The sequence below is a fragment of the Zalophus californianus genome, chromosome 9 (genome assembly GCF_009762305.2).
Source record: "Zalophus californianus isolate mZalCal1 chromosome 9, mZalCal1.pri.v2, whole genome shotgun sequence".
Taxonomy (NCBI): domain Eukaryota; kingdom Metazoa; phylum Chordata; class Mammalia; order Carnivora; family Otariidae; genus Zalophus; species Zalophus californianus.
In genome coordinates this window covers 70,586,115-70,602,780 of record NC_045603.1, presented here as the reverse complement: position 1 = coordinate 70,602,780, position 16,666 = coordinate 70,586,115, and the positions used below count along the sequence as shown (strand labels likewise).

Here is a 16,666-nt window from a genome sequence, read left to right as displayed (position 1 = left end):
ATTTTGCACATATGAAGTTTGAAATTCCTAGAAAACATAAAGTGGAGTTACCTAAATAATTGCCTAATAATAATCATGCAAAGAAATGAGAGATGTTCATGCCGAACTTATTGAAAACACTCACTGTTTTAGTCACATCTTAAACATGCACATGGTGAATATCAGGATCTTCTAAACTCCAGTATTAGTTAAGATATACCAACAGGTGATTATAACAAGGCAGACATGGTTTCAACCCTTAGTTTAGTTTAGTGTGAGAAACAGAAAAAAAACAAACAAACAAGCAATTAAAATATATGCACTGTTATTATGGGAAAAGTCCAAAATGGAAGAAGAAATTTAGGTAGAGATCTAAAACATCTGGCTAGATGTCCGAGTTCTCAATAAATAAGGGAGAATATTTAGGATAGTAGAGCCTTGACTCATAAATTGACTATAATCACTAGACAAACTATTTTAGCTAGCAATCTACTAATAAGCACAAGTTACTGGCAAATAACACCTTAAGAATGATACTGTACATGGGCGCCTGGGTGGCTCAGTCGTTAAGCGTCTGCCTTGGGCTCGGGCATGATTCCAGGGTCCTGGGATCGAGCCCCACATCAGGCTCACTGCTCTGCGGGAAGCCTGCTTCTCCCTCTCCCACTCCCCCTGCTTGTGTTCCTGCTCTTGCTATCTCTGTCAAATAAATAAATAAAATCTTAAAAAAAAAAAAGAATGATACTGTACGTTAAATATAACAAAGTAATGTACATGAAAACCATGTCAAGTGTAAAATGAGACATTTCTAAAAAGTATTCCCAGAACCTAAGGAAGAAAAGGTAAGTAGATACTGAAATTAGCTTAAAAAAAAAAAAAAAATCGCTTAGGATAGCCCCCCCTAAGTTGAAGCTTAGAAGATGAACAAGAGTTGGAAGAGTAAAAAGATTATTCCATACAATAGAAATTCCATAAGCAAAGACTCAGATTTAGAAATTGTTAAAAGAACTTAGAGAAAGAAGCCATTCCTACTCAAGAAATATTTACTATATATCTATTTTATGACAGGCCCTGGGAATCAAAAGTGATGAAGACACCCTCTTACAAAGTCTAGAGCAGGTTTGGAAAGCAGACTACCCAAAACAGTTGGCAAGTGCTAAGACTAGGTTAAATGCAGGCAGTTATGGAAATATATAGGATGAATACCTAGGCAGATCCTATGGGAAGAGAGAAGGGCTTTCTGAAGGAAAGAAGACATGAAATTAACAGGAATTAACCAAACTTGGGGTGGGTGGTGGGAAGCAGTGGGAACACAGGATGAGAAGAAAGGCAAAATAACATTCAAGATTTGAGTGTGTACAAAGGCTAGAGACAACAGAGCACATTACTGGTAGGAGGATGGTGGATATGGCCGAGGCGTAACATTATGGGGTGAATGGCAACAGCTAGGGACAAAGAAATAAACATGAACCAAGCCATGAAAAGATTTGTAAGCCATGTTAAAGGAGTATAGACTTTACCTAAGGATGTCTCTTGGCCTTATTAAAAAGTTCCTATCAAAGAAAAGAAAGTTTAGAGTAGTGAGATATCATCAGATTACCTAGAACAGGAGTTACAAACTCAATTATCTACAGAAACTAGATAATTAATAAAAATGAGTGAGGAGGGCCAGGTAAAACAAACAGCCAGGAGACAACAGTGAGTGATGAGAACTGTGGAGAACCAAAGTCTCCTCTAAATGGGTCAAACTGTTGCAATGAACAACGAGGCTCAGGGTTGCTAGACCTTCCAATTAAAAAAAAAAAAGCTGGAAATTTAAAATTTCAAGAAAAATCTCCTTAATTTTTAATAGTGGCAATTCAATTTCTTTGAAACATGATGTAGACCAACACTGAAGGGACCAAATAAAACAAAGAGTCAAATTGGTACCACCAGTCATTGGTTTCCAGTCTCTACTGAAGAAACTCAAAAACTAAGCTGAGGCCTCTGACTTGGACCTGAAGGCAGTAGAGAGCTCCTGGATATTTAAAGAGGAATAAAAGTAACCACTGCTTGAGAAGGCACAGTGTCCATCCTGGTCACTGCTGAGAAAGTACCTGGCACTTCACTGGTCTCAGCAAATACTCAGAGATGAAGCTAAACTGGCATCTTTTGAACATCAGTGTCATGGCAGTAGATAGGACAAACTATCCAATCACAGAAAAGAAAAGAAGAAAACAAATCCAGTGTTCCTTTGCTCTAATCCTAGAATCCTTTTCAGTTAGTCTTTAGTTTTGTTCAAAGTCAGCAGCTACCACATGCTGCCTAGTGTTCACTGGCTTAACAGCCTCTAACTCAGAAATCTGACCAACATACCAGAGACAATTAGCAACTACCAGCTTTCACCTAGGTAGAGGCAATGAAATTAAATAGGATGAATGGTCATAGTGCATGGGAAAATGAGAATATTCTATGCTTCACTTCAACACCAGACCAGGCCCTCCAATGCTAATTCCACACCATACCCTATCACACTGTTGCTAAAAGTCGACCTTAACAAATGCTGTGTTCACTGTGCTTGGCAATACCTACCAACAATAAAGGGTATTCCTGGATAGTAAGGCTGGGAAGGAAACAGAATGGGATCGAGATTCTGCTAGAAGGGAGACAGAGTAACAAAGAGGTAGGCTGAGAAAGACTGGAAATTCAAAAGAGGTGTGAAATTTAAATAATAACTAAGACCACAAAAAAGCAGGTAGCCCAAGAAACCTCAGAATCTGAGCATTTATATATTCAGAGTTCAAGTAATCTCATTACAAGAATACTGTTTGAAATAAAATATAGAAGATTCTTCTGCTGGCACTGGGACACAGAGATAACCAGTGTTAGAGGTCATAAATTCATTTACTGAGAATAATCTTCATAGATGTCACTGAACTAGGAAAGGTGAAACCAAGAGGGTATCAAAATGTCAAGTCATGGGACGCCTGGGTGGCTCGGTTAAGCGTCTCCCTTTGGCTCAGGTCATGGTCCCTGCGTCCTGGGATTGAGCCCCACATCAGGCTCCCTGCTTGACAGGGGGCCTGCTTCTCCCTCTCCCTCTGCCGTTCCCACTGCTTGTGCTCTCCTGCTCTCTCTCTGACAAATAAATAAATAAAATCTTTAAAAAAAAAAAGTCAAGTCATTTGTGTTGTACCTTAGATATGCCTTTATTTTGCAGTATGTTCATTCTCATAGTATCTACTAAGGAAGAAGTAGAGAAAAATTGATTGATTAGCATCTTAGAGAATGGACACCCAATCCCCATAAAGTATGATGTTGGACTTCCCTCTTATAAAAAAAAAAGTCATCATATAAGGAACACTTCTGGTTCAATGACTTTAAACCAAGAAAGGAGAGGTTTGTTACCCTGCTGGGGTGGGGGAGATGACAATGGCAATAATGTATAATCCTACCTAGAGTAGCCTATGTAGAAGGTCTGAATCTGACATTCTGATTAAAAAGTAGGAGCTTTTTATAGGAAGCTTATAGGAAGGATGGGGTGCCTAGATGGCTCAGTCGGTTGGTTAAGCGTCCAAGTCTTGGTTTCAGCTCAGGTTATGATCTCAGAGTCGTGGGATCGAGCCCCACATTAGGCTCCATGCTCAGCACAGAGTCTGCTTGAGATTCTTTCTCCCTTCTTCTCTATTCCCTGGTCCCCTGCTCGCTCTTGCTCCCTCCCTCCCTCTCTCAAATAAATAAAATCTTTTAAAAATAATATATAAAGAAATTAAGTAGACCTAGGTATCAGGGAATACTACAGTAAGACCTCAATGTTCTGGTCAAATGTAGGAATGGATAGTAGCCTTCAGGTTACCAATGATCAACAGTAAAGCTGAGCACCCACACACAGGTGAAGTAATAAAAGAAAAAAAGAAATTCAAAGCACCTTTAATGAGAAGTAATAGGAGAATTATACAAAACCAAATGTTTTTTTCAGATGCTCTAAGTCTGTGCTATATAATACAGAAGCCACAAGTGGGTACTAAGGACTTGAAATGTGCTAGCCCAAACTGAGATGTGCTATAAATATAAAATATAGACCAGAGTCCAAAGACTCAGTATGAAAAAGATTGTAAAACATCTCAATAATGATTTGAAAGGATAATTTTTTGGATATATTGGGTTAAATAAAATACAGTATTAAAATTAATTTCACCTGTTACATTTTACTTTTTTAATTTGGCCTTGAGAAATTTTTAAATTACACATATGGCTCCCTTTTGTGGCTTGCATTATATTTCTATTGGAGTGCTATAAAAATTAGTCATGCTTAATGTGAAGCCTTCAATCAATATAACTATTTTAACATTTTTCACTGAATTTAATATTGTCTCCTCCTTTAGTATTAAATTCCTCTTGGGTACATCCTGAATAAGATGATTTTAACATGAAGAACAATGACAGCTTACCAGACTGTCCAGAAAAGAGATTGAATCAAATTTCTGGGCAGAGGCTTGAGCCAGCAGGCTTGTTCCACCAAATGGTAACCAGGCTCTCTTCGTGTTATCTCTGGCAAAAGGGTTATAGAGTAAGAAAGCAGCACTATGTACACATGGAACAGGATTTGACCAATAGTTTAAATCCATCCAGCATAATAACACGACTTGTTTTAGGATTTTCTCAATTATAATCCAAGTGTTAAATTTACAAAGTGAAATAAACATCTTTCACTATGATTTATTCAAATTTACCCATTTTCACAAATTTTTAAGGTATTCACATTTGCCCTTTTGGGAAAGATTCTCTCCTAACAGTGACTCTAATTTGCTACCAAGGAAAACACACCTCTCTCATTAGGGTGAAAGGAAACAACAGTAACTATTTTTTATGAGATACCATGACAGATTTTAAAAGACACTAGGATTCTCATACCATAAACACTAATACCATCTGGAAACAGTCCCTGGTCCATCTGGAAACCTGAACAGAATGTGGTTTTAGGAAATTAAGAATTTCACAAATAAGAAATAGAACATAAACACTTGTACAAGACAGCACTGACTCAAAGACAGAGAATATAGGAAAACAATTGTACTATCCCAATATTAGAAGACTACTAGTTTTAAAAAAATGTACTGGACTCAGCACAATGAAAATAAAATTGGATTTTAGAGATCCAAAATTTCCTACAGATTAAAATATTCTCAAGTCAAAGTTCTTTGGCACAAAACAATTTAAGGCTTCATACACTATTCTTAGTCAAACTACCACAGCCTTTGATAATCAATGGAAGAAACAGAACCAATGGAAGATATCCCAGATGGCTAAGGAGAAATTTGTGTTCAAGTGCTAGTTAATTCGAGAGGGTAGTATGCCAGTTATTCACCAGTTATTCAATTAAGCACAAGGATTATACTAAGTTTTGGAGATACAATGGTGAACATGCTACAATCTCTGACCATTAGTTTACTCTCTGGTAGTTTTCTAAAAGAACAGGAAGTAGGACTGCCACTGACATTTCACTGCCTGTTTCCCATGCCCCAAATGAGGATGTTTCCCCCTTCTCCTATTTGTATTCGGAGGAAAGGGCGGGGATGGGGGGGATGGAAAAACAAAGAAAAAAAACAGATCTATATATAACATATTGAATTACAATTATTTATCTCTTTCCCTATAAAACTCTAAACTCCTTAAAGAAAGAGGATGAAACCTATTCACCACCTCCCTATTCCTAGCACTTAACCCTGTGACTGGTGTTCATTTGCTACCTTAGAACTAAACTAAATCACAGTCACTGTGCTAAGGCCACTGCTTTCATTTTCCACTATAAACCAGTATCAAGGGGCGCCTGGGTGGCTCAGTCATTAAGCGTCTGCCTTCGGCTCAGGTCATGCATGGTCCCATGGTTCTGGGATCGAGCCCCACATCGGGCTCCCTGCTCAGCTGGAAGCCTGCTTCTCCCTCTCCCACTCCCCCTGCTGGTGTTCCCTCTCTCGCTGTGTCTCTGTCAAATAAATAAATAATCTTTAAAAAATAAAAAAATAAGCCAGTATCAAGAATAAATGCAGATTAAAACAATTAGATCAATCCTTCTAGTTTTTCTTTTTGTAAAAATAAGCTTATATATACATTAACTGTAGGTGTTTAAAAGCTACAAAGTAACATACATGTTTTTTAAGGAAAAACATGTAATTCCATAAAGCTTCCTTTCACCATTATCACTAGATCTCCCCTTACCAGCCCCATCCATCCAGAGGTAACCACCATCATGAATTTGATATAAATGATATCACATTGTACACATCACTCTGCCTTGACTTTATCTTACATTTCTGAGCTCTCTCCCTATTTAGACACATTGAAATGCAGCATGGCATAATGGACTCCGGAGCCAGACAACTGAGATTCAAATCCTAACTTTCAATTTCCACTCTGCCATTTACCACCTTTGAAAGTAGGTAAGTTTTTTGCCTCTGTATGCTTCAGTATTTCCGTATATAAAATGGAGATAATAATTGTACTATTTCTGAGTTCTTATGAGGACTAAAATAACTGTTTATATATGCTTAAAACAATTCCTGGGCATAAACAATATAATTTTTTCTTAAAGATAAAAATAGTCACCAATGATAAAAATCTAAACATAGACTTTGTAATTCTCTGTTATATAACTATTCTATATCTTATTTATCCATGCCTACTGACGGACATTTAGATTTTTCCAAATGAATATCCCTGTACAAATCTCCCTGGGCAAATGTGCAAATTTCTCTAGACTAATAATAGCTTGAATAGTAATTTCTGGATACTAGGATATGCACCTTTCAACTGTGTAACACTTACCTGATCCTGAGCTAATGGGTGAAAAAACTGATGGCTCATAAGTTTTTAATTGCATTTCCCTGCAAATGAAACTAAGCATCTTTTCAGTTCATTAGCCATTCCAATTTCCTTTGCTCTGCTGTGAATTGCCTTAATATCCACTGTTCATTTTATTTGCATTTGTATCATCTGTCTTATTATTTTCCTCTTTATATATTCTGGACACAAATCCACTAGATATTACAGACATTACACCTATCTCTCCGTCATGCCACTCACATTTTAGTTTGGTTTATGATGTATTTTATTAAACCTAAGTTTTTCTTTCTGAAGTAGTCAAATCCTTTATCCTTGATGTCTTTATCTTCGATGGTCCATTCTTCTTTTCTTGACTTGTTAAAGAACGCCTCACACATCCTAAAGACATTCTTCTATACTTTCCTCTTTATCAAACGGTTGTTCATGCTTAGTGTAAAGTTCAAATGGAACTGACATCTGCATATAGTTTGAAGCAGAGACCTAGTTTTCCCCCCATATAGAAAACCAATTCAACAGTCCACTCTTTCTTTCCCTGCTGATAGAAAATGTCATCTCTAACTCTTACCAACTTCTCAAATATGTATGGATCCATTTCTGAACTCTCTCTTCTATTATATTAAGCTGTCTTTTCCTGTATTAAGACTATACTACTTTAAAAAAAAAAAAGACTATACTACTTTAACTACCATAAATCTGTATTTTACTTTTTTTATTAAGGTGTAATTTACATAAAGTATAACTTTGATTTTTAATTAATGTATACCCAACCCAGATAAAGATATTAACATTTCTCATGCTCCAGAATGCTCCCTCCCAATCAGAACCATGCTTCCAAGATAACCACTATTCTGATCTCTAACACCATAGATTAGTTCTACCTGTTTTTGAACTTCCTGTAAATGAAATCATACGATATATAATATTTTGTTTCTCATTTCTTTTGCTGAACATAAGCATGGGAGAATCATGCCATGTTGTGTGTAGCAGTTTATTCTTTTTCACTGCTAGGTAGTACTCCATTCTAAATAACATGTTTAAAATTAGTCTTGCTGAACAACAGCACAAGCCACTCCTCACTGTTCTTGCAGAACTGTCTTGGTTATTCTTCTGGCTTTAACTCTGTATATAATTTTTGTATAAAAAAAATCCTATTGGGATTTTTGTCTGAAACTATGTATAATAAATCACAGAGAAGTAATTTTTTAAGCAATATTTATACTTACCATAAATATAGTATGTTCTGTCTTTTACTCGTGTCTAATTTTATGTCCTTCAATAACACTTTACCCACTTTATAGAATTTGTGTATAGGAGAAATTTATTTTCTAATTGGCTACTGCCAATTTTAATCTCGATCTTATATCTAGTGACACTGAATTCTCTTATTAACACAGTGTTAGTTTTTTAAAAAATTTTCTATGGATATGTTCGTCTCATTTTTCTTCTTTTCCAATCCATTTGGATTGTAGTTCTTTTTGCTTATGAGTAAAGACATATTTGTCTGATTCTTGACCTTAATGGGACTGTTTCTAAGGTTTCACCATTAAGCATAATGTTGCTGTTTGAAAGACAGTTTGAAAGACAGCCTTTACTGAAAGAAAGAGTTCACTTGTCAGGGTTTGAGGGTTGTTTTTTTTTTCCAAAACATTAATGGGCATTGAGTTTTATCATAAACTTTCACTAAATCTTTCAAGATTCTTCCCCTAGGGGCGCCTGGTGGCTCAGTCGGTTAAGCATCTGCCTTTGGCTCAGGTCATGATCTCAGGGTCCTGGGATCAAGCCCCACGTTGGACTCCCTGCTCAGCGGGGAGTCTGCTTCTCCCTCTGCCTGCTGCTCCCCCACTTGTTCTCTCTCCCTCTCTCTCTCTCTGTCAAACAAATAAATAAAATCTTAAAAAGAAAGAAAGACTACTCCCCTAAAGCTTGTAAGTTACCTCGATACAATTTTCAAATACTGAACTATCCTTACGTTCTCATCCTAATCAAAATTTTTATGTCTCTGTTCATACATAAGATTGAATATATTTTCCTTTGTATATTCTTTCCAGTTTAGGTTTCCAGACTACACTTGTCTGATAAACGGCAGTGTAGCTTTCCCTCTTTTTCTATTATCTGGGTCATTTTTGTATAAAAATAAAATTATCTGTTCACCATAAGTATATCTGAAAAAGGATTATAAATATCAAAATTAAAACTATTCCTCTGATAACACTTCACACAGTGAGGATGGGTAAAGTAAAAAAGACAGATACTGAAAGTGCTGGTGAGGGTGTGGAAAATTAGAACCCTCATACGCTACTGGTGGGAAAGTAAAATGGCACAGCCACTTTGGAAAACAGTCTGGCAGTTCCTCAAAAGGTTAAACTTAGTTACATATGACCTAGTAATTTCACTCCTAGGTATATATCCAAGAGAAATGAAAATGTATGTCCACACCAAAATCTGTACATAAATGCTGACAGCAGCTATTCATAATAGGCAAAAAATACAGAATGATCCAAATATCCATCAACTGATGAAAGGATAACCAAAATGTGGTATATGCATAAAATGAAATAATATTTGGCCATAAAAAGGAATAAAGTGCACTGATATATGGTACAACATGGTTGGACATTAAAAATATTGTAAGTGAAAGAAGTGAGTCACAAAAGGCCACATATTGAATGATTCCACTTATGAGAAATGTCTAGAATAGGCAAATCTATAGAAAACAGAGTAAATTAGTGGTTGCCTAAGTCTGGAGGGTTTGAGGAAAATTGGGACTGACTGCGAACAGGTACAGCAGTTTCTTTTTGGGATGAGAAAATATTCTAAAATATCAAAGTAATGGCTGCACAACTCTAAAAATACTAAAAACCACTGAATTGTACATTTTAAATGGATAAATAATAGAATTTGTGAATTACAGCTCAATAAAGTTTCCATTTTTATTTTTATTTTATTATTATTTTTAAATAGGCTCCACACTCTGCGTGGAGCCCAACGTAGGGCCTAAAACTCACGACGCTGACACCAAGACTTGAGCTGAGATCAAGAGTTGGATGTTTAACTGACTGAGCCACCCAGGCGCCCCTAAAGTTGTTATTTTTCTTTTTTAAAGATTTTATTTATTTATTTGACAGAGAGAGACAGCGAGAGGGGGAACACAAGCAGGGGGAGTGGGAGAGAGAGAAGCAGGCTTCCCGCCGAGCAGGGAGCCCGATGCGGGGCTTGATCCCAGACCTGAGCCAAAGGCAGACCTTTGATGACTGAGCCATCCAGGTGCCCCTAAAGTTGTTATTTTTAAAAGGCTATTCCTCTTGGGGAAATTTACTACAATTTCAATTTTTTTTAACAGTTTTTAAATTTCTTTAGATTTTTTTCTTTACAATTTTGGAATGATTTTTTTTTCCCTAGAAAACAATCCAGTTCACCTGGTTTTTAAAATTTATACATATATATACACATATATATATTATTTATATATATTAACATATATGTTATATTATATATTATTTATACATTAATATATGTTATAATATAAATTAAAACTTAGTGATCTCTTGTGATTTTTAAATTTATAATTGTGTTTGTAGTTATATCTCATTTTAAATTTTATTATTTGCATTTTTTTTTTAAGATTTTATTTATTTATTTGACAGAGAGAGGCACAGCAACAGAGGGAACACAAGCAGGGGGAGTGGGAGAGGGAGAAGCAGACTTCCTGCTGAGCAGGGAGCCCAATGTGGGGCTCCATCCCAGGACCCTGGGATCACGACCTGAGCTGAAGGCAGACGCTTAATGACTGAGCCACCCAGGCGCCCCTCATCATCTGTTTTTTGAGTATGTCCAGAACTTAATCAACTAAAAAGGACCAGCTCTGATCTGAATAAACACTGCTATTGTTTTTATGTTGATTATTTTCTATTTCACCAAATTCTATTTTTATTTTTTTTCCTCCCTTCTTTCTTAGCTTTTACTTTCTTTTTTTTTAGTTTTTGAGTTGAATATCTGGCTCATTTATTTTCTTTCAACCTAATACATGCATTTAAGGTTATAAATTCACCCCTAAGCACCACTTTTCCTGTATCCTTCAAGTTCTGATACAATGCCTTTGTTATGATTCAGTTCTAGTTATTCAACAATTTCCACTTTTTAAAAAAAATTCTTGAAAATGGTTAGTCATTTTTTCTTCAGTACTGCTTCTCCACCATTCTCTGTATTCTCTGTTCTGGAACTCCAATCAGACCTACCCTGGAACTTTTCAACCTACTTCTAAGGTGGCTCAGCTCTTCTTTCATTCTTTTCATCTCTTTATCTTGCTGTATGGTGTCCTGGAAGAGTTATCAGTTTTATCTTGAAATTAACAACTTCTCTCTTCAGCTAAGTCTAATCTTTTTTGCTCATTTATGGAGTTATTTTATAACTAGCTATATTTTTCGATTTCAATTAGTTACTTCATTTATTTCTACATATTTATTGCTTCTTGACTGCTCTTGTTCAATTATAATGCAATATGCTCTGAATAAGAAAAAGGGATATATTTTAAGCTAATATGCTTTTACGTGAAATGTACTTTGAAAGTTGTCTGCTATAAAACTCTTCTTTAATGTCAAAAAAAAAAAAAACCCCACTTCTTAAAAGTTCTCTTGACTGCAATTCTACCAAATGTACCCCCCACTGTGCCAACCAGTATCAAGGCATAGAAAGAACAAGTTCTATTATTCCCATTTTAGAATTAGAGAAATTGAAGCACAATACAGTTCTTTTTAAAATACTTTCTCAACTTTTTTTTTGAAAAATATCAAAACCACAGAAAAGTTGAAAGTACAATGTATACCCTATATACCCTTCACCTAGATTCAAAATTGTTAACATTTGCCACATTTGCTTTATCTCTTCTTATATCTCTCTCTACACACACACATATACTGAACACACCCAAATACCCACACTTTTCTGAACCCATCATAATATTTCCTTCTAAATTTTTCAGCATGTATCTCTAAAGAATAAAGAATAAGGATATTCTTAATATACCATAGCACTATTCTACCAAAGAAACACTGAAACTGGATGTGCAGAAGGAAATTCACAACAAGCACTTAAGTCATCTAAATATTCTTACTTTGGCTTGTCTAATTGGACCTGAATTGGTTCTCTGGTGACTATTTAAAAGCGACACTCAATCTGTCATTCCCTTCCTTCAGCAACCTGAAATTAGATTTTATCTACTGCTTCTTCAGACACATAACCTTAAAACCAAACATTTCTGAAAATCAAGCAATAGTCTTCTAAGATAATGAAACCTCAAAAATCAAGTACACTGAACTTCCAGTTTGTTTTCTAACACTACACAAAGTCTTAAAATGGAGCCAAACTAGTTAACTCACTCAAAACTATACATTTTATTTTAATGTCCCGTAGAAGAAATTTATATTGCACTAAACAATTATAATTTCACTATTCTAGTTTCAAAGGGAAAAAACTTTTGTTCTTAAGAAAAACTGACAATACAAACAGGATTGATAAGCCAAATGACCCCATTTTATAAATGAGAAAACTAGTAAATATATTCATGAAAAACTAAGTTTTTTCTATCAACTACGTGAAAAACTATTTTTTAATGGGTATAATTTAATCCCAGTCACTGACGTTAGGAACTAAATAAAATTAAAAACAATAAAATCCTATTTTTGTTCTCCATGATCATACAAATCAGCTTAAGAGTTTTGTATCGAAGAAACAGCAATACCACCCACAGCTAATATCTAAAGGCTAAACTGTGTCATACAGATGAAAATTATATCCATAATCACAGAAATGTTCCATCTTTAATCAAATAACAGTTAACAAGAGTGTTTACAATGTGCCACTAGGAACTGTTCTAAGTACATTCCACAAATTAATTCAATCCTCATAGCAATCTCATTTTCCACTGAGGGAACAGAGGTCCCAGGGAGGTGCTAGCGTAAGAGGAACTGTAAGGGATAGGGCCTGATCTCAGTCTTGTAGAAAAGTAGAATAAAAAGAAAGTCATGTTTTAAAAATTGGCAAAGCACAAGCCCCAAAGCATAAATATAACAAGTAAACAAGTAAGACCAAAAGAAAAGTTTCAAAGTGAAGAACTGAAGAGCCTGGGTAAACAGGATGGCACTGGGTTATGAGAGGCCCGAAGCAACCAGCAAATGGACAAAAGTTTTATAGAACAACCTGAACAGAGGACCACCACAGGCTCTTTATGTGTTAAAAGTGCCCTTTTAGAAAGGATAACCTGGTAACAAAGCAGAGTAAGTGAGAGAGAGAGAAATTAGAAGCAAGGAATTCTGTCCAATTCTAACATTCACACGCCCGTTCAATAAATTGTCGGTACCTGTGGAAGCAGAGACTCACAACAAACCAGTAAGTCCATCTATACGAACAAGGGAGTGGTAAAGACACCGTGAATTATTTTCCAAATATACCTACAATGAAGCTAAAAGGTACACTGAAAACTGTATCAGTAAGAAGTGCTAGTTGATTAATATAAAATTATTTTTTGTTGTTCAGTACTATCCCAAAAGAATGTGGCCAAATTTGGCATGAGCCTAAGTTTTATAGTATAAGTATATACTTCATGTAAAAGCAACATCACAAATAAAGGAATTTATAAAACAATTCAACACATAGCTTCCTTAAATTGCTTTAGAAGTATTACACTATTTACCAGAAGGTAATAGATACATAATTTTTATAAACAGCTATTATGTAAGTGATACTCTTTCAAATTAATGTCACACTTATTCATACACCCATTAAGAACTAGGTATTTATCATCCATACAATAAATTCCATAATCTACATCAAATTTACAAAATGAAGCTATCTCAAATAACTTTCTTCTTTGTAATTAAACAAACTCATTCTAAAGAGAAGAAATGTGAGAAAAAAAATCTCAAGTTTTTGAAAACTAGATTACTCACCAGTAACTTGAGTTATCCTATTGGGTCTTTTCCCTCACAGATCCACCTCTCTTGCCCTTCTGTCCAGCATGAGAATCTTCCTGATGGGCATCCACTGGAACTGAGGGGGCATGCAGTACAGACGTATATGTAAGAAAGTTGGGGGGAGGGGATTTGGGAATGCTAGAGACATGCTTCAGTGCACTTGCTTACCTTCCTGAAATTGGAAATTTCAACGGTTCCTTGGTCCTCGAGGCATTCACAATAACTTCAAAGAATGTGGATCTGTGGAGATTACCCAATAGGAGAACTCCAGTTACTGGTAAGTGATCCAGCTTTTTCTTCTCTAGCAGAATAAGAAGATTAATTTTATTTGAGATTATTAGTACACATAGAACTACAGGGGAAAGGGGTGTAAATTCACCAGATAACTGCATATGCATGCCCCAAAGTAAACATCGAAACAACGTGCTAACTACAATGTCAACGGAAACTTTTGGCATTATCAGAAAAAGAAGGAAAAGAAAATATGATTTGAATGGTTTCATTTTTAAATTCCCACTATAATGGCAGCTATATTTTAATATACAAAAATATCACCTATTAGACTATTCCATTTTACTGAAACAACACCATCACTTTTTAATATTAGTACAAGGATAATGAGTCGATCAAAATCTGCCATTTTCTTAACTAGCCACTGTCATTAACATTCACCAAATTTTGGTGTAGAGGCCACAGTGAATTAACAATCTATAAGACTTCAGATAAAAAAACATCAATACAATTCCCTTTTATCACTCAATAAGTCTTTAAAATAGCCATTTGTCACCTATTAAGAAACCAAGCGCACACACACACAAATGTATGTCAGGCCACTGATAAATAATAATGCTGATTTTAATTTAAATACTTGTAGAAAGTAGTACAGCCATAGTTTTGATTAACTGTTATGCTTTTTAAATATTGCCTAAAAATGGTCCTGTCATTAAAAACAACAAAAAACCCCTGACTTCTAATAAAAGGAAAAAAAAAGGTCTCCTCAGAAGAATTTCATCTTCAAGCTCACATGAAAATATTCTATTACCTTTAACTCAATACATATTAATCAGGTACATGTTCACTTTAACGTACTACAGAAATGATGGCTTCAAACACTAGTTCCTGTTGAAGATACAGATATGTTTCAGTAATACTCCACCCTATTACCATTATGCGGCAAATAATCATCTACTACCTTCAGGAAACATAAGGTTTTTATGGTTCTTAGTTCCATGGAAACAAATCGAAGATAATGTACAGCTTTTCCTTTGTTTAAAGATTTATTTATTTGACAGAGAGAGAGAGATCGACCACAGGATGGGTGGTCAGAGGAAGAGGGATAGAAAGTGGGTTGTTCACAACCCTGAGATCAGGACCTGAGCTGAAACCACGAGTCCAACACTTGACCACCCAGACGCCCCAGTTTTTCCTTTGTTTTAAAAGTAAATAGGATACAGACCTGTACCCCTGAAACAAATAATACATTATATGTTAATTAAATAAAATACAAAATAAATAAATAAATAAAAGTCGGATAAAATGGTGTATAAACTTATTCAACAAAAACAAGCTGAAAATGTAATTCTAATGAAAATCTTACCTTTCACTCGTTATGACACGTTTGTATTTACTAAAGGTTGACAGCACATGTCAAGATTTTTGCTAGATTCCTACTTAATTTAAAGATATAAATTGTCTTGGAAAAATCATATATTTTTTAAAATAAATCTGAGTTTTAAAAAATAGTAATTACTGCATTTGTTTTTAAATGACCCATTCATACAAACAGAGGCACTACACAGACCTCCATTTCTAACTGTAATACAGAAACAAATATCAAAAGGGTCTTCTAATTAACTCTTCTAGATTCCTAGTTAACTTCCATTACCCAAGAGTGAACAAGTACCTATCATAAAGGTCCGACATGTTTGGATTAATAAAACAGATACAGGTGCAATAATCCAAATATTTTATCCTTTTGGTATAAGCTCGAATAAAAGATGTCACTTACTAAAAATTTCCAATTTTTATTTACAGCAAATGCAGTCTCCATTTAGACTCATGAATTTAAAACAAAATCAACTGCATTTTTAAAGTAACTCAAGAGAATTACGATATCTTGAAAATATTTTAAAGTAACCAAAAGGGTCACTTAGAGACCAACATTGAAAGCTGTTATCATGCCATAAACTCAACTAACATGGATTTTATCAGAATAACTTAGAAAAGAAATTCCAGAAATTAGGATCCTCTATCAAAAACTATCTTGTGTGAGCTCTAATAATTACAACACTCATCCACAAAAAGGTACTCCTTAGGAATTAAGAACCCAAATGAAGCATTTCAGTAATGAAAATCTACTCCATAAAAATCAATCTGAACTTGTGAAAAAACTGCTCAGAAGAAACTGTGGTAGCTAACTTTCATTTCCAATACTACTCACTGGTTTGGACATTATATTTTGGCTAGAAGCAATTTAAATTACAACTGGTTGTGATGATTCCAGGCACTTTATTTTCTAATTTTCAATTAAGATTTAAAACTCTAATGTAAGGTATTACGGTTTTAAAAGGTTGTTCACAGTAAATCCTGGACTTGGAATCCTGTAACATCATAATAAAATTTAGTATTATACACATATTCACACATATTTAAGTGACGTTATTGATGGCTCATATGTAAACAAACATGGGGGGGATGTGTGTTTATATTTGAATTGAACTAAGTCCATTATGACTTACTGCCCTTTCAGTCCCATTATATACTACCCTCAAGGTCCCCAAATTATAAACACCATCTCATTTCCTAATTAAAATTTTCCTTTCCCTCAGTTTTATCCACTACTTCCCACTACAGCAATCCATAGAGAAACAAACAAAACCAGTACTATTTTCTCATTA

At 35.0% G+C, this 16,666-nt stretch overlaps 1 protein-coding gene across 6 annotated transcripts in view; it reads right to left on the bottom strand.

Annotated features, from left to right (window-relative positions):
* Positions 1–16,666, bottom strand: part of YAF2 (YY1 associated factor 2) — a 74,547-nt gene that overhangs the window by 37,213 nt on the left and 20,668 nt on the right. The window contains exons 5-6 of one of the 6 annotated variants that reach the window (XR_003519969.2): positions 13,938–14,009; positions 13,799–13,845 (exon numbers count right to left, since the gene is read on the bottom strand). The exons of 2 other annotated variants lie outside the window; for them this stretch is intronic. Coding sequence is in view for 2 of the 4 variants with exons in the window: in XM_027594513.2 (XP_027450314.1) it covers positions 13,938–14,167 (230 nt within the window). In the remaining 2 variants the exon portion in view is untranslated. Of the gene's footprint in view, positions 1–13,798; positions 13,846–13,937; positions 14,168–16,666 lie in introns of those variants that run through there. 3 more of the 6 variants (XM_027594514.2, XM_027594513.2, XR_003519968.2) reach the window with 3 other exon arrangements.